We start from the raw sequence: 23,430 nt of genomic DNA on the forward strand, positions 1-23,430 counted from the left end.
ACTAAGAATGTATCGTTCTTTCGTACGTCCACACATGGATTATGCTTGTCTTTATTTGGGTCAGTTCCAGAACATATCAAAGACGACTAGATAAATGTCAGTACAAAGCGCTTAGTGTATGCTAGGGCTACAAATACGTTATCCTTTCTGATTCTCTGATTCTAGAAAAGTATGGGAACTATTAAGACATCTGCATAGCACACGCTCCAACAAGCCAACAGCATATGACATCATGACTCTGATATTACAGTTCACAACTAGGAATCGGGAAGTTACCATGTGGTGGATCAAAGCACACTATGGCATTCTTGGCAACGAAACAGTAAACAAGGTAGCTACAGCTGCAGTCTATAACGGAGAGAGAGGACACATGGAATTGCCATCGGCAGATATTTTATAGGCTATTAGATAAGAAACCAGAGAGAAGTGGAACACATAAGTGAAATAGAAATGCAAAGATCAGGCTGAAGTGAATCCGATGCTGATTGCTAACTTATGGCACGAGGAACATCGATGCTTCAGAATACTGATGGACACTATAAAGTGCCTCACATTCAACGACGTGTGCCACCGTACAGCTCTGCTTGAAAGACATAAGAGTATATCGCCTTTTAAATGCCTTTTTCTTGGAAGAGCAGGGCAACTTCTGATATGATCCTACCGTGATTTTATGTTTATGGTGATGTACAATATAGCAAATATAATGCGTATATTGCTTCTCAGTGTGTTAAACTTTATGTGTATGATGATGGTTGTTTGAGTCCCGTTCAGATGACAAAATAAATATCAGCAGAGCGAATTACCCAGTATTTCCACTCAGGATAGTGAGTGATAGCTTTGGTTGAGTGTGGAAAGTTCTATGTAATTCGTAAAAACACATTGGGCATCAGATCTGAACATACTTGGTAAACATTTGAGAGTCTGTACCATCGCTTAGAAATCTAAAGCTACTATTGTCAAGCCTTTTGAAATGGAACGAACATGTGAAATAAATAACAAGAAAGGTGAAAGGTAGACACGGATTTGTTAGAAGGATTTTGGGAAACTGCAGTACATCTATTTAAGAGACTACAATTATAATACGACCTGTTCTACTGTACTGTTTCAGGGTTTGGGGTGACAGTCAAGTCGGCCAGATGGAAGATGTTAAAGAAATTCAAAGACACACTGCTATAATCCTAAGAGGTCGACATAACTCATAAGAAAGCGTGTCTCAGATTCTCAGGGAAATGAAATGAAACTCTATGGACGAAAGCTCACGTTGTTCTTGCGAAACCTTATTCGCCAACTTAGAGAACTGTTATTAGACGTAGACTGTAAAACAGTTCCATTGTATATTTCGCATAGGAGTCACGAGAATGATATACGACAAAATAGGACCCGAACGGTACCAGACTGGCAGTAATTTTTTCCTCGCTCTACACGCGAATGGAAAACGACAAAAAGTAGCTAGCACTAGTGAGAAGCACGCTCCATCAAGCAAGAAACTCGGGCTCTCTGAGTATATATGCAGAAGCAGTTCACACATGTTATTTTAAGTGACGTGGAAAGAAGTAACCAGATCGATATGGTTTTCCAATAATTTCGAAAAGCTTTCGATTTAGAGCCAAAAAGATCCCTGCTGACAGAAATGCGTTCATTTGGGATATATATATATCTAGGTTTATGATTAATTTTACGCCTTACTGATACACAGCATGTTACCCTTAACGAAGAGTCATCCGTGGACACACACGGACGAGTAATTTAAGATTTTCACATTATGTGAAAATACGAAATATAGGAACATTTTGATAAATGAAAGTTGTGTTAGATGTTCCTCTTTCATAACATAATCTCGTTTTTCGACGTAGTCGACAAATAATACCCGTACACTTTTGGCAACGATAAACAAGTTTCATGAGTCAGTCAAAGAAGATTTCTATCTGCTGTTTCTGTAACCAGCATATCGCCACCGTGTGGATTTCTTAATTCGAGCCATTGCAATGTTCACATGGCCCTGCCTTTATTTTAGGAAACAGATGAAGATCACAGGGCGTGAACTAAATGGTAAGATGCAACATCGTCGTAAGTTGCAGTCTCCTAACCTCTTACATGGTGAGTTGTATGGCCTAGCGTTGTCTTGCTGCAACAAAACTTGCCCTGTCTCCCATCGAAATCCCCTGAGGCCTTTTCTTACAGCTCGAAGAATCAGTGTGTCTTCTTGAGTGATTGGTTGTGTTTGGTTCCAGGAAATCGATATGGGTAGCTCCATCGGCACCCAAAATTGGCAATGCCATCTCTCGCTGGCTGCTGACAATTTCGTCCAACTCTTAGTTTATCAACAATTCCGTTGTTCCGCTACACCAGCTTTACATCTGTTTAGTTTACCTGGCGCTGCCATTACCACGAACTACTTTCATTCTTCGATAAATTTCGACTGGAGCATCACTTTCTGCTGTTAGGAACTCGATGAGAGCACGTTGCTTCAGTCACAGTGACAATTTTCCTTTATACGCCCTCATTTCATCCACGATAATATACGCAACTAATCACAGCAATAGCTTGCGGCCAAGGATGTAGCAGAGACTCTACACAATTTGTTGAAACCAGTTACACAGCAATACTGACACATGTTACGGAGCTGATGGAAGCATTACTTATCATTCAACCGTCGTACATTAATGACTAAGAGGGTAATGAAATTGCCATCTCCCACTTTTCGCAAATAGCACTATCATTTCTGGAGGAGTGCTACATCTACATCTGCATCTGCATGATTATTCGGCAACTAACACTTAAGCTCCTGGCAAATGCTTCTTCGAACCACCTTCAGACTATTTCTACTCTTCCACTCTCGAACAGCGAGTGGGAAAAATGAACAGTTAAATCTTTGTGTACGAGCCCTGATTCTCTTATGATGATCATTGCTCCCTATGTAGTTTGGCAGCATTAAAATGTATTCACATTCGGAGGAGGAAGTTCGTGATTGAAATGTCGTGAAAAGATCTCGCCGCAACGAAAACGGTCTTTGTTTTAATGACTGTCATCCCAACTCGCTTATCATATCCGTGACACTCGCTCCCCTGTTTCGCGATAATACAAAAGGAGCTGTCCTTCTCTGAACTTTTTCGATGTCCTCCGTCAATCTGTCAATCTTATCTAGTAAGAATCCCATATTGCACAGCAATGCTCTAGCAGAGGACTATCAACCGTAGTGTAAGCAGTCTCTTTAGTAGACCTGTTATATTTTGCAAATGAGCTGCCAATAAACCGTAGTCTTTGATTTGTCTTCCCCAAAACATTATTTATGCGATCGTTACAACTTAAATCCTTCGCAATAGAAATTCCTAGGTATTTAGTCAAATTGACAACCTTTACCTTTGTGTGATTTATCGATCGAAATTTAGCGGATATATTTTGTATTGATGTTGACCTCACACTTTTCCTTATTGAGAGATATTTGCCACATTTGGCACCATTCAGGTATCGTCTCTACGTCATTTTCAATTGGTTCTGATCTTCTAATGACTTTACTAGACGCTAAATCATATCATCATTTGCAAGTAATCTAAGGGGGCTGCTCAGATTATCTCTTAACTCATTAATGTACATTAGGAACAGCAGATGGCCTACAATAACACTTCCTTGGGGAACTCTGGACATCAGTTCTGTTTAACTCGATTGCTACGTACTGTAAGTTTTAGAGAGGAAATCGCGGATCCCGATAAAAACTGTAGCAATATCCAGTCGGTTACGCGCACTATGACACTGGTGGAAAAACTGCCAATTAGCTCCAAACGAAAGGAAATAGTAATGCACTTTGACTTAATAATCTACAGATGACAAATAGAGTCAGCCATATCATACTAACACCTGCGAATAAGAGTGCGCAGGGGTATGAAGTGGAACGATCGCGTATGTTCATTCGTAGGTAAAGTAAATAATAAGCCTAGTTCATTGGTTGAACATAGGTAAAATGTAGATGCTTATGAAACACTTTTATATCTATAATGCTGAAGTGTATGGTAGCCGCATCAGATAGCATTCACACAGGACATCGAGCATATACGAAGACTCAGAGCTCGAACGTTTGATGAAAAATTTAACGGAAAAGATGCAAAAACTGTTATCTTATGAAAACTCATTTAACATAACCAAATAAAGTTTAATGTACAATACAATAAAATGTACCATCTGCCAAGTACTTGAGAGTACAGACGTAGATGTAACACAAATAACCTATAGTACTATCTTTGGCCACACTACAGCCTCCGAAGAGAAAGGAGACATACAGTTTCACATCTCGCCGACCTCGGAGGCATTATAGTCGTGGTAGCTGTTGACTATAGTAATACTATCTGCAGCAGCAACTGCTATTTGGTATCGTCTGTTGGTAAAGCCCATGTCCAGGTTTCCCTGTGTATTCATTACTGTCTGCAGCGTCCATATTGACCTTGCATGCTTTCAAATGCCATCGACCATCATCCAATAGTTTGTCACGTCCGTCTTAAGGTGCGTTTCATGGAACATATTTTACGGCAATGTGTGGTCGTAATAGTGTTGCCGTCAACACTGCCGAAATTTTGCTGCAATAAACGGCTCTATCGCGGTATGACCCGGCAATATTGCCAGTGGAGCAGGCTGTTCTAAGTAGTTGCCAAGGTATGGTGGATGTGTTGTTCACCAGGGGTGACGAATATTTCTTGCGGTCGGGCTATACATATCTCTGTCATTGTCTGCACAGCCTTCCCTCTCACTCTCAGCCTTGCTTCCACTTCATCACGCTGACAGCGCTGTAGTGCTGAGCCGCGTAATCTGAATAGTGATATATTATTGTCACGTCATAACCACAGTAAAGACCAAATCCGAAAGTAGGGTCATCATTCACGTAGAACACTTAGCACTAAAATCACTTTTATTAGGGACACCAACGCAAAGACGGATCGAAACTGCCTCTTCGTCATAGAGTGCTGCTGTTGACTCAACCGTCATATATTCCAGCATATGGAAACATTAGCAACATAAGGAATTTCTAGAACCTTCTAGAGATGATAATTCTACATAACAAGTACACTCCTGGAAATAGAAAAAAGAACACATTGACACCGGTGTGTCAGACCCACCATACTTGCTCCCTACACTGCGAGAGGGCTGTACAAGCAATGATCACACGCACGGCACAGCGGACACACCAGGAACCGCGGTGTTGGCCGTCGAATGGCGCTAGCTGCGCAGCATTTGTGCACCGCCGCCGTCAGTGTCAGCCAGTTTTGCCGTGGCATACGGAGCTCCATCGCAGTCTTTAACACTGGTAGCATGCCGCGACAGCGTGGACGTGAACCGTATGTGCAGTTGACGGACTTTGAGTGAGGGCGTATAGTGGGCATGCGGGAAGCGGGGTGGACGTACCGCCGAATTGCTCAACACGTGGGGCGTGAGGTCTCCACTGTACATCGATGTTGTCGCCAGTGGTCGGCGGAAGGTGCACGTGCCCGTCGACCAGGGACCGGACCGCAGCGACGCACGGATGCACGCCAAGACCGTAGGATCCTACGCAGTGCCGTAGGGGACCGCACCGCCACTTCCCAGCAAATTAGGGACACTGTTGCTCCTGGGGTATCGGCGAGGACCATTCGCAACCGTCTCCATGAAGCTGGGCTACGGTCCCGCACACCGTTAGGCCGTCTTCCGCTCACGCCCCAACATCGTGCAGCCTGCCTCCAGTGGTGTCGCGACAGGCGTGAATGGAGGGACGAATGGAGACGTGTCGTCTTCAGCGATGAGAGTCGCTTCTGCCTTGGTGCCAATGATGGTCGTATGCGTGTTTGGCGCCGTGCAGGTGAGCGCCACAATCAGGACTGCATACGACCGAGGCACACAGGGCCAACACCCGGCATCATGGTGTGGGGAGCGATCTCCTACACTGGCCGTACACCACTGGTGATCGTCGAGGGGACACTGAATAGTGCACGGTACATCCAAACCGTCATCGAACCCATCGTTCTACCATTCCTAGACCGGCAAGGGAACTTGCTGTTCCAACAGGACAATGCACGTCCGCATGTATCCCGTGCCACCCAACGTGCTCTAGAAGGTGTAAGTCAACTACCCTGGCCAGCAAGATCTCCGGATCTGTCCCCCATTGAGCATGTTTGGGACTGGATGAAGCGTCGTCTCACGCGGTCTGCACGTCCAGCACGAACGCTGGTCCAACTGAGGCGCCAGGTGGAAATGGCATGGCAAGCCGTTCCACAGGACTACATCCAGCATCTCTACGATGGTCTCCATGGGAGAATAGCAGCCTGCATTGCTGCGAAAGGTGGATATACACTGTACTAGTGCCGACATTGTGCATGCTCTGTTGCCTGTGTCTATGTGTCTGTGGTTCTGTCAGTGTGATCATGTGATGTATCTGACCCCAGGAATGTGTCAATAAAGTTTCCCCTTCCTGGGACAATGAATTCACGGTGTTCTTATTTCAATTTCCAGGAGTGTATTTCCTCCTGATCGGACGTGAACTGGCGGACCACAGAGCGCTAGACAGCGACTCTAACAGCTACTCCACATCGTCTGCAGCACAGCTCGCAGCAGTATCAATTTTGTTTCAATTTGAAAGTTGGCGCCCGTACATAGAGAACTACAAGAATAAAGAAGGCGAAAACGAGAGAACCACGAATTTCACAAATGTGATTTGTACATCTACAGCTACAGCTGTGGAGCGTGGAAAGTATACTATACACAAATATCGAAACCTGAATAAGGACCTCCTCGCTGCTACAGTCGTAGCACTGAGTCGTAATTGTGGTCTAAACAGGTTATTAAGGCTTTCACGTTGTTTAAACCTCATCATGTTTCCTCGTTCATCAGCAGCAACATGCCAGTTACACTGATCTTTCATTAAAGTCTTTGTGTACATTAGCAGTGACCCACCTCGGTAGCCGAGATCACTGACGCACACTTGTGTGCTGGCGCTCGAATCGGAAGTAAGGCGGTTCCAATCCTGGAGGTGTGTGAGACTTTCACTGCCAGTATTTTTGGTCGGCAAGGGGAGAAGAGGCGGCGGTGTTAGGTTTCTGATCACCAGTCTTTGCAGCAACCTCTCCGCAGTGCTCCATGAAATGAGAACGTGTGGTACTGTTGGTGTTGTTCCGTCTGTCCGAGGGGGACGTCACGCTCTGAGGCTCCCTCGGTGCTTTTAGAGAGGAGCAAGCTATGTGCAGGCACCGGGTTTCAGCCTCTGCCTTCTCTTTATCCATTACAACACAAACGAAGCACTACACTGTACAACCACTCATCACAGTCATCGACACGGCACAGATACACCCTTGACAGTTTATATCAGGTCGGAAGAATGTAACAGGAAACCACCTTCACTAGGACCTTGCCATGAGCAGCAGTGGAGGATTCTTATATCTGCTCCCCCTACGCTCATTCAATGTGCAATAATCACTTACAGACGGCAGAAGGTAGCACAGGCAGTGAACGGTATATAAAGAGTGTCGGGGAGGGGAGGGGGGGGGGGGGACGTGGGAAGCAGTGCAGCCGTTGTCGTAAAACAGATACGGAGAGATTTTTCTGACGTACAAAAGCGCGTTATCATTGGGTTTCGGGCACTGGGTGTACGCATTTCCGAAACGGCTAAATCTGTAAACTGTTCACATGCCACCGTGATTAAAATATACCGTGTAGGGCAAAATGGCACTATCCAAAACCGGCGCCGAGGCAAATGGTTCAAATGGCTCTGAGCACTATGGGACTAAACATCTGATGTCATCAGTCCCCCAGAACTTAGAACTACTTAAACCTATCTAGCCTAAGGACATCAGACACAGCCATGCCTGAGGCAGGATTCGAACCTGCGGCCGTAGCGGTCTCGCGGTCCCAGACTGAAGCGCCTAGAACCGCACGGCCACTCCGGCCGGAGGCGCCGAGGCAACTGTGGTGCACTATGGGCCTTAGGTGACAGGGGTGAAGGACTGCGGAGATGTCTGCGGGCAACTGTTGAGCAACTGAATGTCCAGATGAACCAACAAGCTACCAAAAGTGTCTCTTCAACGACCGTTCAGCAAACGTTGTAGTGTGTGGGTATCCGCAGCAAGCCTCTGGTTGATGCACCCATGCAGACTGCTGTTCATCGGCGACGAAGGCTGGAATTAGCACACCAATACCGCAACTGAACATCCACTGAGTAGCGACAGGGTGCCTTTCCAGACGAATCACGTTTTATGCCAAAATCCAATGGTTTACTGCGAATCTGGTTGTGAACTGGCATGTAGTCTTCAATAATGGTATTGGTCTTGCCATTTCTCAGACCAGTTGATTTTACGATATACTCAAAACTGTATTTCAACATTCTGAAGGAGTTATGTATCCATAATAGGTTTATAGGTTAAACTTTTGGAACCAGTTCGCTTTCCTCCATTTCGTGGACGATATGGTGGTCCGGGTGAACACTTCTGGGCCAAAAATGTATTGCCACAAACATTTCCGGGCAAAAATGGCCAGAAGTGTTGTGAACATGAGGTTTCCACTCTAATGGCCACCAATTCTGGCGGGCTACGTTGTCGGAAATATGCAATTTCTGTGGCACTTGTAAACGTACCTTTGGCTAACCTGTATGAATCAAGCAGAGAACTTTGTGAGTCCATTATCCAACACGTGGCCCATGGTAGTGTTATATGGCCTTTGCTGTTCCTTATCTATATAAACGGCCGCGCGGGATTAGCCAAGCGATCTTAGGCGCTGCAGTCATGGACTGTGCGGCTGGTCTCGGCGGAGGTTCGAGTCCTCCCTCGGGCATGGGTGTGTGTGTTTGTCCTTAGGATAATTTAGGTTAAGTAGTGTGTAAGCTTAGGCACTGATGACCTTAGCATTAAGCATAAGATTTCACACACATTTGAACATTTATCTATATAAACGATTTGGGAGACAATATGAGCAGCCGTCTTCAGCTGTTTGCAGATGACGCTATCGTTTATCGACTTATAAAGTCATCAGAAGATCAAAACAAACTGCAAAACGATTTAGAAGAAATAGCGGAATGGTGCGAAAAGTGGCATTTGACCTTAAATAACGAAAAGTGTGAGGTCATCCACATGAGTGCTAAAAGGAACGCGTTAAACTTCGGTTACACGATAAATCAGTCTAATCTAAAAGCCGTAAATTCTACTTAATACCTAGGTATTACAATTACGAACAACTTAAATTGGAAGAAACACATAGAAAATGTTGTGAGGAAGGCTAACCAAAAACTGCATTTCATTGGCAGGACACTTAGAAAATGTAACAGACCTACTAAGAAGACTGCCTACACTACGCTTGTCCGTCCTTTTTTAGAATACTGTTCCGTGGTGTGGGATCCTTACCAGATAGGACTGACGGAGTACATCGAAAAAGTTCAAAGAAAGGCAGCTTCCTATCAGCGCAAAATATGGGAGAGATTGTCACAGAAATGATACAGGATTTGGGATGGACACCATTAAAAGAAAGGCGCTTTCGTTGCGACGGAACCTTCTCACGAAATTCCAATCACCAACTTTCTCCTCCGAATGCGAAAATATTTTGTTGACACCGACTTAAATAGGAGGAACGATCACCAAGATAAAATAAGGGAAATTAGAGCTCGTACGGAAAGATATAGGTGTTCATTCTTCCTGCGCGCTAACGAGATTGGAATAATAGAGAGTTGTGAAGTTGGTTCGATGAACCCACTGCCAGGCACTTAAATGTGATTTGCAGAGTATCCATGTAGATGTAGATGTAGATATGTCGGTGCGTGAGAAACAGCGTGTTGTAATCGAGTTCCTAATCGCAGGAAACGTGCCTCCATTCGAAATCCATAGAAGAATGAAAGCCATGTACTGTGATGATCGTATCGGACATTAGTAATGTGTGAGAGGTGATAAAAGTTGGGTTCACCATTCCCCTCCCCTGAAAACAAGAGAGCATCAGTGGAGTTCTGCCACAAAGGATCATCGAGACCAGTAAAGCTCAACACCATGCCATCAACAAGCAAAGTCATGTTCACAGTGCTCTGGTTTCAAGGTGTTGTGCACATAGAATTCATGAATAAAGGTAGACTCTGCAAGGTGCTGCGAGATCCGACACCCTCAAAAACTGAAAGCACGAATGCGAAGAGTTTGTCCACACGTGTAGCACCCTCTCCTTCATTATGACAATGTCAGACCAAACACGAGCGGTTCGACATCTGCAACAATCCGACGCCTTGGGTTCACTGTTAACGATCATCTTCTATTCGGTCCCGACTTAGCCCCATCCGATTTTCGTGTTTCCAGAATTTACACAACACCTTCCAGAACTTCACTGTGATAGTTATGAAGCGGTGGAATTAGAGGTGAGGTTGTGGCTCCGTCAACAAAGTCAAACCATTTACAGTGACGGTATCTACAAGTTTATCTCTCGTTGGCGGAAATGCGTTCGTCGCCAGGATGTGCATGCTGAGAAATAAATATAGAGACATGACGAATAAGGATGTAAAATGTTAACAAAGTTCATTTTCTTTATAAAACTGTAAGAGTTTTCACATAAAACTTTCGGAGCTATTAATTTTCAGCACGCTCTCGTATAAAGGCCATGAAGCATTTGAAAAAAAAAATCAGTAGAGATATAAGGTCAAGAACAACGTAACAAATGATGTAGTGTGCGAAGGACAAGCTCTCAAAGGTTTTTGGATTGATTATAAATTTACTACGTGTCCACCCTCCATCACGCGGTACACGTGTAATTGGTGGTCCAGTTCCGCCCAAACCCGATACAGCATATCAGGAGTGGCGGTAAGAACAGCTGCTGTGACGCGGTGTTGAATGTCATCGAGGTTCTGTGGTACGGCTGGAGTATAAACATTATCCTTGATGTAACAGCACAAGAAAAAAAATGACGAGGAATCCAGTCTGGCGCCCGTTCTGCCCACTCGAGTAGCGCCAGGTCAGCGACTTGACAACGTCTCATTACGATAAACGTGTACACAGCTGTGGAAAAGTCGAGAAGTGCCATCTTGTTGAAAGATGAAATCCTTGCAGTCAGTTTCAGGTTGTGGCACGACCCCCAACTGCAGCATTTCGAGATAGGTGATACCATTTTCGGCCACTGCGATCCGTGGCACTACTGTCGGCTGTCTTCCACCCTAACTTCCGGCACCTCGCAAAAAAAAAAAAAATAAATAAAGCTTTTAGAGTTTATCTTTCACGTACTGTACCATTTTTTAAGTTGTGTGTAGCCATTTACCTATACTGGTATTTTAAGATGTATCATGGACTTCATAATTAACTGTAGAAAATCATCACCAGGTTCTATGACCTCGTTGGACACGATACTAGAAGCAAAAAAGTCTCAGACAACAGAGGTTCGCAAAGAAACCGCTTGCGAAATAATTGCGATAATTATCAGGCTCCAGTGACTTGAGCGACCGCAAGTGGAATGACAACATAAAACAAACGGTATGGAAAGCTGATTCCAGGCTGTGGGTCGTAGGAAGACTCTTAAAGAAATGTAATTCTTTCCAGTCAAAAAGTGGCCTACAAGGCGCCTGTTCGACCGATTCTTGAGTACTGTTCATCAATCTGGGACCCTTACTGGGTAGAACTGATAGGAGAGATACAGAAGGTCCGACGAAGAATGGCGCGTTTCGTCACGTGATCGTTTATTTGTCGCGAGAGCGTTACAGAGATACTCAACAAACTCGAGTGGCAGACGTTACAAGGGAGGCGTTGTGGATCACGGAGAAAGTTCGAGAGAGTACTTTGTGCGAATAGTCGGACAATATATTACTTACTCCCATGTACATCTCGCGAAGTGACCGCGATGAGAAAGTTCGAGAAATTAGAGCTAATACAAAGGCTTATCAATAATCTTTGTTCCCATACACAGTTCGCGAGTGGAACAGGCAAGGGGGGTTCAGTTAGTGGTACCGTAAGTAACCTCAGACGCACACCGTCAGGTGGCTTGCGGACTATTGATGTTAACGATGTAGATTCTATGTAAACGTCATCCCAGTTAGGAATAGATAACAATAGTATACAACACTAAGAAAAGTTAGTGGAGATACTTTGGTAGAAGTGCAAGTGTTTTGAATGAACACGACTACAGTTACGTGACTGCACTTATAGTTAAGGGAGGTGTTCCAACTGTGTCCTTGTATCCGTCTGTATGCCTGCACCCGTCGCCGTAATTAGTTCCGAGTCATTTCAAATATACCTGGATTATTTCGAATCTCCTGACAAGCATTGACAAGTCTCTGCTCCAGTTCTTCGACCGTGTTAACCGCGGTAGCGCACGCTACACCTAGAAAGTGCCCAAACAAAGAAATTCATGAGGTTCAGATCAGGTAATGTTGATGGCCACTGCACAGCTTCTCCTCCCCCAATCAATCTTTAGCAATATCGGCGTGTTAGATGTCGCCTCACCAAAGCAGCAAAATTTGCCAGTGCTCAATCATGCACGTACTACACCCTCCGACGTTGCTCTAAGAGAACATCCGCAAGCAATCCTGCAAGATGATGCCGCAGAAACCGAAGGTAGTTCCGTCCACTGAGTTTATTTCGTAACATTTACGGCCCAATAAAACCATCCATCACCTAGTACCCCTAACCACACATTCAATGAGAAACGTGCTCATGCACAGCATGTGGGTTGGAGCCTAGATGATTCCAAACGGGCGAGTTGTGACAATTAAACACACCGTCACAAGTGAAACCTCCTCCGTCTGTAAATAAAATGTTACTACCATACGTAGACTTGCACCAAAATCCGCTTCACTAAGATACTGAAGTCGTTGGATGTGATACGCGTACATTACACTGCGATGCATTAATTATTCTCCAACCAGTACTGTGGCTCATTAAAGAAATATGTGTGGCTAGTCTCCATGAGGAGATTCCTGCAGAGCGATCGACTGTTCCAGCAGAAAATCTTCACGCAGAGGTGTAATTCTGGTAGACCAACCCGTTACCGCAGCATGAACAAAGCTTCCAGTTTCTAAGAGGCGTTATGCACGCTTGTGAACGTTCCACTCTCGGGCTACCTTTAGGCATGGTATGCCTCTTGCTACAAGCGTGCAGCCTCCCATGCATTGCCATTAGCCTGCCATATATGAAATGTATATCCGCATATTCCTCGTTACAGCGATGTTCCGTGTTACCACCAACACTCGCACAACACAACTGATGCTCTGTAAACAGCTGATATGAGTGGCACTCTGACTGCGTACTATACTGTCGTATCCATTCTGTTTACAACTTTAAGTCTCGAAAATGTAAATAAAGACCACATCACGATCTGGCATTCGGAGTTTACACAGAATCACGTCAGTGGTTGCTGGTATCCACAAAGTCACAATTTTCTCGCAAACGGTTCCTTTGCAGATCTCCCGCTTACTGACACTTTTTTGCTTCAAATATCGTGTACTTTCAATGATATGCATTTGCGTAATTAGTTATGATACATGCTGTATTTTAGTCCGCAGCTCGTGGTCGCGCGGTAGCGTTCTCGCTTCCCGCGCCCGGGTTCCCGGGTTCGGTTCCCGGCGGGGTCAGGGATTTTCTCTGCCTCGTGATGACTGGGTGTTGTGTGATGTCCTTAGGTTAGTTAGGTTTAAGTAGTTCTAAGTTCTAGGGGACTGATGACCATAGATATTAAGTCCCATAGTGCTCAGAGCCATTTGAGCCACATCCTGTATTTTACTTTAATCGCGCATTATTTCATACTTCTGATTTTCAAATCTACTTCCAAAGTAGTTCTATTGCGTTGTTTCATCATTCGTTGAAGATTACGGCGTAACTACGTTCGGGAAAAACGCACAGTGTTAATAGCAAATTGAAAATGGTTCAGATATACTCCATTACCGCGTATTATTTCCCCTTTTTGCAAGTGATAATGAGAATAGTTCTGGTTATACAGAATATCCTTACATGACTCCTCTTCGAATTCCGAATTTACCACTACATTGACGAAGTACCATTGATGCATACACGCTTCAGTATACTGGAATAGGCTGAATAAGTGCTTTTTGTACCAATCGAAAAGCAGTCCACAACATTCTTAAAATCTTTTAATCCCAAGGAAAGTTGTAAATTACACTGTTTGCTCTGTACTGCGATTTGATTTACAATTCGGAAATGGTCTCTTGTGCTTTATCCTTTTACTCTGCGTAAATTTCAGTCCAGTGTCTTCTTCTGTGCCACTGCATATCTTTTACAAGACGGGGTGGAGGCTGCTAGAACTACAAGGTCTTTCATGTCTTATCTGCCTTCTTTCTTGTGAAGCAAAACAATAAATTATGGCGTTGTTCCAGTTTTGGAGAAGTTTCTTCCTCTGTTCATAAATTCGCAAATTTCCTTTGTATTTCGTTTCCTAAGGCATGAATCACTTCTGTTGAAACACATTCATTACCTAAGGTCTTTGATTTGACCACTTTTCAGATGAGTATAGGAAAACCTATCTCATAACCACAAGGTGGAGATATGAAAGAAAAGGGATATTATAAAAGATCACTGCCCTTCTGTCTCCTAGTTAAAGCAAATGAAAATGCTGAATTTAACACCGGTTCTAAAACTGCTTTCGGAAAAGTTATTACCCGTTACTGCCAATTTATTTTATTAGTCTTCTTCTTAAACACAAGTCAAAATCGGTGATACTGAGATTAGCTTTGGCAAAGCACTAATTGTGGATTATGCTATCGAATATAAAGCTGAAACGAAATTTAGCGAACCATTTAGGCTATAGGCAGCTCATGGGCTGCTAATATGTACGTCTGATACGTGTAAAACACAGTTCTATTCCTCAGTCTCAACCACTGTTTGGTAAGCTTTGTTACATTGTAATTTATATTTCCTTTTGAGTCCTATTTTATAAAGCATTTGAAAGTTCAAAGAAATTAAACATACACTAAGGTACACTCCACATTTTGTTATTAAATGTAAATATGTGTCTTAAGTAATGTAATTTTTCCTTTACTTTGTTGTATATGTTACACAGAAGTCCATACGACTACCACAGTCATCTTATTTCGAGTTCTAAGGCCATTACAAAATGATCAATCTTTACAGATAATACGAAAACGCGGTTTAAAACTTCAGCCTAATTAAAGGAAACATGAGCTTACTTAATAATTTTATACAGGCTTTGCACCTCAGTTACGAGATATTACTAAAAGTGTTCAGTAGTAGCGTATGTTGCGTAAGTAAACTTGAATATTTACTACTATCGATAAATTAAATAATTTTCACTAACAGTGAGAGCACGTCATAGAGGTTCATTTTTGTCGTTCTGGTTTAGTCGGTATAGTATTTAATACTTGGTAAATGGCCAGCATACAACCACACATGTAAACAATTCATATAGACATTGCCTGTGAACTGATTCGTTGCTGATAACGTCAATAGAAATCCTGCAAATGTTCTATGTAACGTAGAATTAATAGCCTTAGTTTGTAACATTATTGACTACCTGTTGAGCGCAGCCACCAATGAATGGGTTTTATCCTATGTTCCTATTTTTCATATAAGTGCGCATCTTGATTCCAACAGATACGACAGTAGGCAACAGACGTCGTTCGCTTTCTGCAATCATGCCTACTTGATAAAGACTTCAAATGCTGGAGTGGTACTCCAGGACTGATTGCGCTAGAATCCTTTGATAATGACTCAGGAGTAGAAGCGTTTAAATCCCCGCCCGGCTATCCTGAATTAATTTTTCAGTGGATTGTCTAAATTACCTCCGTTGGGTATTGGAACGCATAATTAAGCGAATCCCTGCCAGATTTTCATCAAAAGCAGTGTCCTTCTCAGCAAATGCTCATTTTTATTAAATTTCCGCTACTGTGACACAGTAATGCAAATTTCATTACTTCCTCCAAAAGCAAAGTTAGTGACATGACCACCTTCTGACACGCAAATAGAGGGCAGGTACTGTTTAATAATAGCATATGATGCAGTCCATATTTTTAAGTAACCTAAAATATTTTACAGACGAAAATAATTTACAGATGAAAAACTCCATCTAGTATAAAAAGCAGTAAAAATATCATAGCTGTATTATATACAAATTACAACGGCAAAAACATTAGCTTAAAAAATAATATGAAACTCGTAACATTCCTATGTTCAAATTTCCACATATGAATTTCATTCGTAGATTATTCTGTATGAAGTTTACATTATGACAGACAAAAAATAATAATCGACTGTGTATGAATGTTGAAATAATCGACAGTGTGATTTTTATTTTGATCTGAAACAAAAATCGACAGCTCTGAACATGATTTCCAAATATGATTAGCGCCTAGAATACCATGTTTCCAATAAAATCCCTACGTAGGCTACCGACTGCATTTGTAGCTGTATGGGTCATTTATATTAGATCTTATTACTAGAATTATTTTCCTTAACTTAGCAATTTTCTTACTAGTAGGTGTGATATAAAACCTCAGTAGCTTTTACTTACGTTCTAATTATAGAAAAATAGTACATACTTGTCGTAGAGTTGTTATTCCTATACAACCCGTGCTCTGCATTTTAATCTAGCAATCTTGATGCATATTTCTGACGTGTTAACTGCTTTGCACAAATGCAGTAGCAAAGATATTCCATGTTCAGCAATAACCAACACTAAGAATATGACCTAGTTATAACATTGCGAAAATAACTGAGAGACAAGATATATCTCCTAGTCATTGTATACAAACAGCTTTACTCCACATTGACGGCATTGTCAACTTATTTTCATACTAATGAATAATTTAAAGAAAAGAATTTATACATTAATAACTAAAAAATTGGCCTCTTATATTGTCTGTAGGAAATAGATTGAACGTTTTGAAGTGGATTCTAACCTGCGACTGGTGGCCCCACTGTTAATGGCACTGAGCACATTCCAAGTAAGAAGCCAATTGCTTGTGGAGCTCCTTTGTGACCACATATTTCAAAAGCTATTGGACCAAGAAGACTGATGAAACACCCGTCGAACAGTCCCATGCACAACGCTATTACCACGAGAATGCCAAACTTGTTTACTATTGGCAGTAGCATGGTAAGGCAGCCAATTGCTACAAACGATATCTGCAACAAAAAAGAAAAAAATAGATGAAATTTTCTAATTAGATAGATCAAATTCTAATATCCTTGAGCACTATAAGTCAATATCGTGAGGTTCCAGTCCATCTAACAACAGCGAAATGATTTGCATCTTTCGAAAGCGGAGAATTGTTTCATAACTGAATTTGGTAAGAAAATATGCATATCCGAGAATTTCTGATGTCGAATATGTTGATGAATAACACAATTAATTCGCGGTATATATCCATAAATAATTTTCAACTTGTGGCAAGTAACAATAAGCATCTGAAACCGTTAACGTGATGTACATATTGGAACCACGTTTATACATGAAATGAATGGCTGTTAACTTGGTCTCTCAATTATATCAGGCTCACACTTAAAGAAAATATCCGTGAGTGCAAAAGGTCTCACTACTAAGAACTGAGAACTGAGCACTTAGGTGTATTTTAGTGAGGATTAATCAGACGTATAAAGATAGATCGTAATGTCCAACCCAGGCGTTCATGCTGTGTTGCTGTCAGTACATGCAGATAGTTTTAAGGAGAAAATAAGGGTGGGCTGCTCAGAAATTGAAATTAAAATACTTCACACAGACAGTCAAAGTTACTGCACCCTGACAATATAGTGAGATGACAAAATCCATGGGATAGCGATATGCACATATACGGATGGCGGCAGTACCGCGTACACAAGGCATAAAAGGGCAGGGCTTTGGCTGAGCTATCATTTGTGTTCAGGTGATTATGGCCACACGACGGGATAGACTTTGAACGCGGACTGGTATTTGGAGCTAAACGGCAGGGACATTCCATTTCGGAAATCGTTAGGAAATTCATTATTCCGACATCCACAGCGTCAAGTGTGTGCCGAGAATATGAAATTTCAGGCATTATCTCTCACCACGGAAATTGCAGTGACCGACGGCATTCACTTAACGACCAAGAGCAACGGCGTTGGCGTAGACTTCACAGTGCTACCAGACAAGCAAGACTGCCTGAAATAACCGCAGAAATCAGTGTGGGACGTACGATATACGTATCAGCTAGGATAGAGCGGCGAAATTTGGCTTTAATACGCTACGGCAGTAGACGATCGACGCGAGTGCCTTTGCTAAAAGCACATCACCTGCAGCGGCTCTCCTGGGCTCGTGACCATATCGACTGGACCCTAAACTACTGAAAAACAGTGGCCTGGTCAAATGGGTCACGATCTTAGTTGGTAAGAGCTGATGGTAGGGCTCAAGTTTGGCGGAGACCCCAAGAAGTCACGTACTCCAGTTGTAAACAAGGTACTGTGCAAGCTGGTGGTGGCTCCATAATGGTGTGGGCTGTGTTTACATGGAACGGACAGGGTGCTCGGGTCCAGCAGAACCGGTCATTGACTAGAAATGTTTATCCTCGGCTTCTTGGAGACCATTTGCAGTCATTCATGGACTTCATGTTCCCAACAAGCACAGTTGTTCGCAGTTACTTTGATGAACATTTACAAGGCCTCTAAAAAGACTTATAGAAGCTAATAAATGACAGCATATCCCGCTACAACATGTTAATAAGGGATTTTATGCAAAAGTAGACAAAAGCTAAGGAATTATTCTTCACCGAAAAATTTTAGTTTTGGTAATGTAGTGGATGGAGGTCTTGTATTAAGAGAGCTGGCCTAAGCATACAACATGTCCATCGTCAACACATTCTTCCAAAAGAAAGCAATTTGAAATTTAACTTGGGAAGGCCCGAAAGGGTCTGAAAAAATTGACCAAAATCTTCTCATACTATGAAGAAAATATACAGGATGATGTGGTGTTAAACCTTTTTACAATTTCAAGTCAACACAAACTCAAAATGCTCAGGAAAACTAAATACAAAGTTACAAAGAAATAATTTTACCTGGCAGGACATATGTACTTGTAGATTTTTGGACTTTATTCAGAAAAGGTCAGGGAGGTTAGAATATAATAGTCTTACTTGGTAAGATAGATGTATTTGTAGATTTTTGGACTTTATTAAAAAAAGACAAGTATGCACAGGTCAGGCAGGTTAGAATATAAATATTATACTGACATAGATAGCGGGTATAATTATTTTAGAAAGGCGCTTACGCAAAGAACAATCGATTTTACAGGAATAGAGAAATCAAAATACAATGGAAGCACGACAGTTGTTAAAAAGAAATGACGGTCTCATACAGACGATAATACGAAATTGACAGACTATGCTTATTTTAAAAAAATGGTAGTCATTTTTAGTGGATATAGCATGGAATAAGTGAAAAGCTTCCAATTTTTCGTACATTTGCACAGTTCAACAGATCAATAAAAAAAACAGACATTCCAGAAGTAATTCCAGTTAATGTGTATAAAAACATTCCAAGTATGAAAAAAGGAGAGAAGCCAAGAACTGAAATGTCTGCGGAGGAATACGATTCCTCAAACCTGGAAAAACATGATTCACATGAAAAAACGCAGACAAGACATTAAATGCCACAAGCTTATCGATGCCCTTTTTTAATCTACAGCATATTCACTCAAATTATCACCAACTTCACAAAAAACACTATATTTCAATAAATCTAGATAAAAATAAAGGAGCCGCGCGGTCTAGGGCGCCTTGTCACGGATCGAGTGGCTGTTCCCGTCGAAGGTTCGAGTCCTCCCTCGGGCATGGGTGTGTGTGTTGTCCTTCGTGTAAGTTAGTTTAAGTTAGATTTAAGTAGTGTGTAAGCTTAGGGACCGATGACCTCAGCAGTTTGGTCCCATTGGACTTGGCACAAATTTCCAATTTCCATAAATAAAGGAACTAAGTGGCTTTACAAATAGATTTATGATGAGCCAAAACATTAGACCACTGCCCACCGCGGAGTTGAAAGCCTCATGGTGGTGTTGTCGGCACGTGATGCAGGAAGAAAAGAGAAGCAGAAGAGAGACAAATGGCCAGTCATAATAGCGGAATCCATTGATATAAGCGTTTCTGACAAAGGGCGCATTGTCATGGCCCTGCGGCTGCAAACGAGAATCTCTGAAACAGCGAAGCTGGTCGCCTGTTGGCGTACTACTCTCGTGAGCACCCATGGAAAGTGGTTGAAGGATGGTGAAATAACAGGCGGGACGCATGGTACTGGACGACCATGTCTCATCACAAAACACAGAGGTCGGAGGATCCCAAACTGTAATCCAGGATAGGCAGTGATCTGTAGCAAATCTGACGACAGAGTAAAACGCTGGTGCAGGCAGAAGTGTTTCCGAGCACACCATTCAGAAGCCATTGTTGAAATGGAGCTCCACATCACACGACTCCCACGTATTCCTGTGCTGACCCAACGACTTCGTCATTTATTATTGCAGAGGGCACAGGATCACTGGGGTTTCACCGTGGATCAATAGAAACCTGTGGCCTGTCGACTCAATCACATTTCTTGTTACACTACGTCGATGCTTGGTCCTTACACGCCGTCATGCAGACAAATAGCTGTACGGAACAAGCACCGCGCCACAGATGCAGGCTGGCGAGGGCAGAATTATGCTACGGGGTACACTGAGTTGATCTTCCATGGGACCTGTGATGGTAACCGAAGGCATTATGACAGCAATGAACTACATAAACATTATTGCGGACCCCCTGCATCGCTTCATGTTTGAAGTCTCCCCCTACGGCGGTGACATCTTCCAGTACGATAACTGTCTGTGTCGCAAAGTCAGAATCGGGCTATGGTGATATAAGGGGCATTATTGTTGTGAACTCACATTGATGTGTTGGCCAGCAAATGTGCCTGATCTGTACCCTCTGAAAGACATATCGAGAGCCAGCTGCGTGCCCGTAAACCATCATCCCGTAATTTGCGGGAATTGCTTGACGTGTGTGTAGATATCTGGTGCCACATACTTCTGGAATCCCGTGAAGGACTTGTAGAATTCATGACCAGCAGAATCTCCGTTTTACTGTGTTTGGAAAGTGGAACAATACGCTGTTAAACAGGTGGTCATAATGTGTTGGCTCAACTTGTGTGTGTGGTTTCTATGGCTTTGTAAAACGAAGAAACCACCGTGAATTATCAGACGTCTCGAATTCAAGATTTGAAAGAAAGTTTTTCTCTCAGATTCAGCGAAGTACACACATCAAAAAAAGTTTTGCATCACCTCGGTTCCGAGAGTTCCGGAACCTGTACAGAAAATTTGAATAGAGATCAACATAAACATCATTTCCGCCCTTTTTACTGCTCATTTATTGCATGTATTGCATGTTGTACCACCATACAGCGAGACCTTCACAGGTAGTGTTCCATATTGCTATACACACCTATACCTCTAATAACCAGTAGCACTCCCCTTGGATAGATGCACGGCTGTATTCGGAAAATTGGAAATTTGTGGTAAGGCCTATGGGACCAAACTGCTGAGGTCATCGGTCCCTAGGCTTACGCACTACTTCATCTAACTTATACTAACTTACACTAAGGACAACACACACACCCATGCCCGAGGGAGGACTCGAATCCCCGACGGGAGGGAGCCGAGCGTGCCTGTATTCGTCGTGGCATACTATCCACAAGTTCATCAAGGCACTGTTGGTCCTCAACGGCGATTCGGCGTAGATCCCTCAGAGTGGTTGGCGGGTCACATCGTTCATAAGCACCCCTTTTCAATCTATACCAGGCATGTTCGATAGGGTTCATGTCTGGAAAACATGCTGGCCACTCTAGTCGAGCGATATCGTTATCCTAAGGGAATTCATTCACAAAATGTGCACGATGGCCGCGCGAATCATCGTCCTTGAAGGCGAATGCCTCGCCAATATGCTGCCGATATGGTTGCACTATCGGTCGGAGGATGGCATTCACGTATCGTACAGCCTTACGGCGCCTTGCATGACCACCAGCGGCGTACTTCGGCCCCACATAATGCCACCGAAAACAGCAGGGAACCTCCACCTTGCTACACTCGCTGGACAGTGTGTCTAAGGCGTTCAGCCTGAACGGGTTGCCTCCAAACACGTCTCCGACGATTGTCTGGTTGTAGGAATGCGCAACAGTCATCGGAGAAGAGAAATTGATGCCAATCCTGAGCGGTCCATTCAGCATGTTGTTGTATGGCGCTGCATAGTGTCGTGGTTGCAAAGCTGGACCTCGCCATGGACGTCGGGAGTGAAGTTGCGCATCATGCAGCCTACTGCGCACAGTTTGAGTCGTAACACGACGTGCTGTGGCTGCACGCAAAGCATTATTCAACACGGTGGCGTTGCTGTCAGGGTTCCTCCGAGCCATAATCCGCAGGTGGCTGTCATCCACTGCAATAATATACCCTTGGGCGGTCTGAGCGAGGCATGTCATCGACAGTTCCTGTCTCTCTGCATCTCCTCCATGTCCGAACAACATCGCTTTGGTTCACTTCCCTTGTTGAGAGTAACAATGCGGACGCGATCGAATCGCGGTATTGACCGTCTAGGCAGACAACACGATGTGTGTGCCTCCTTCCTGGTGGAATGGCTGGAACTGATCGGCTGTCGGACGCCCTCCGTCTAATAGGCGCTGCTCATGCATGGTTGTTTACATCTTTGGGCGGGTTTAGTGACATCTCTGAACAGTCAAAGGGACTGTGTCTGTGATACAATATCGACAGTCAACGTCTATCCTCAAGAGTTCTGGGAACCGGGGTGATGCAAAACTTTTTTTGATGAGTACTGGAACTGATCGGCTGTCGGACGCCCTCCGTCTAATAGGCGCTGCTCATGCATGGTTGTTTACATCTTTGGGCGGGTTTAGTGACATCTCTGAACAGTCAAAGGGACTGTGTCTGTGATACAATATCCACAGTCAACGTCTATCTTCAAGAGTTCTGGGAACCGGGGTGATGCAAAACTTTTTTTGATGAGTACTGGTGTGCAAAACTTACGTAAGGAAATAATTTTCGAATGATGTTTCATTGCCAAGTAACATAACTCGAAGTATCTTGGGCCATACAAGCTGAGAACTGCTACAGTGTAGTACAGAAGGCAACTGGAAGAAATACGCAGTGAGACGAATAGAAATGACACTTTTATTCAAAGACAATTATTAGACTACATTCATCGCGATTCATTATGGACGCCGGTGGATGTGGTTCTTAATAAGATGTGTGATCACCACGGACGGTAGTCTATGCTCTAAAACGTGCTCCCATGCTGGACACAAGGTTGGTAAGGAGATCTTGTGGTAGTGCTTTCCATTCCTCTATGAGAGCGGTTGACAACTTCTGGAGGGTAGTTGGTGCATGTGGACGTACTGCAACGTCTCCCGAGTGCATCCCACACGTGCCGGTGCTACTTAACAAGGGTGAGGCGTGATGAGAACGGGCATGCCAATCCAGTCGCCACATATCCTGTTCCTGGTTGCATTACATTTTCCCACC

The 23,430-nt window shown here is 43.3% G+C and overlaps 1 protein-coding gene across 1 annotated transcript in view; it reads right to left on the reverse strand.

Moving 5' to 3' along the window:
- The window catches only part of LOC124556216 (monocarboxylate transporter 10), a 459,031-nt gene that overhangs the window by 24,461 nt on the left and 411,140 nt on the right, over nucleotides 1-23,430 (reverse strand). Inside the window, exon 5 of the mRNA XM_047130204.1 lies at nucleotides 16,829-17,054. Coding sequence (XP_046986160.1) covers nucleotides 16,829-17,054 — 226 coding nt within the window. The remainder of the gene's footprint in view (nucleotides 1-16,828; nucleotides 17,055-23,430) is intronic.

This window comes from Schistocerca americana, chromosome X (assembly GCF_021461395.2).
Source record: "Schistocerca americana isolate TAMUIC-IGC-003095 chromosome X, iqSchAmer2.1, whole genome shotgun sequence".
In the NCBI taxonomy this organism is placed as follows: Eukaryota; Metazoa; Arthropoda; class Insecta; order Orthoptera; family Acrididae; genus Schistocerca; species Schistocerca americana.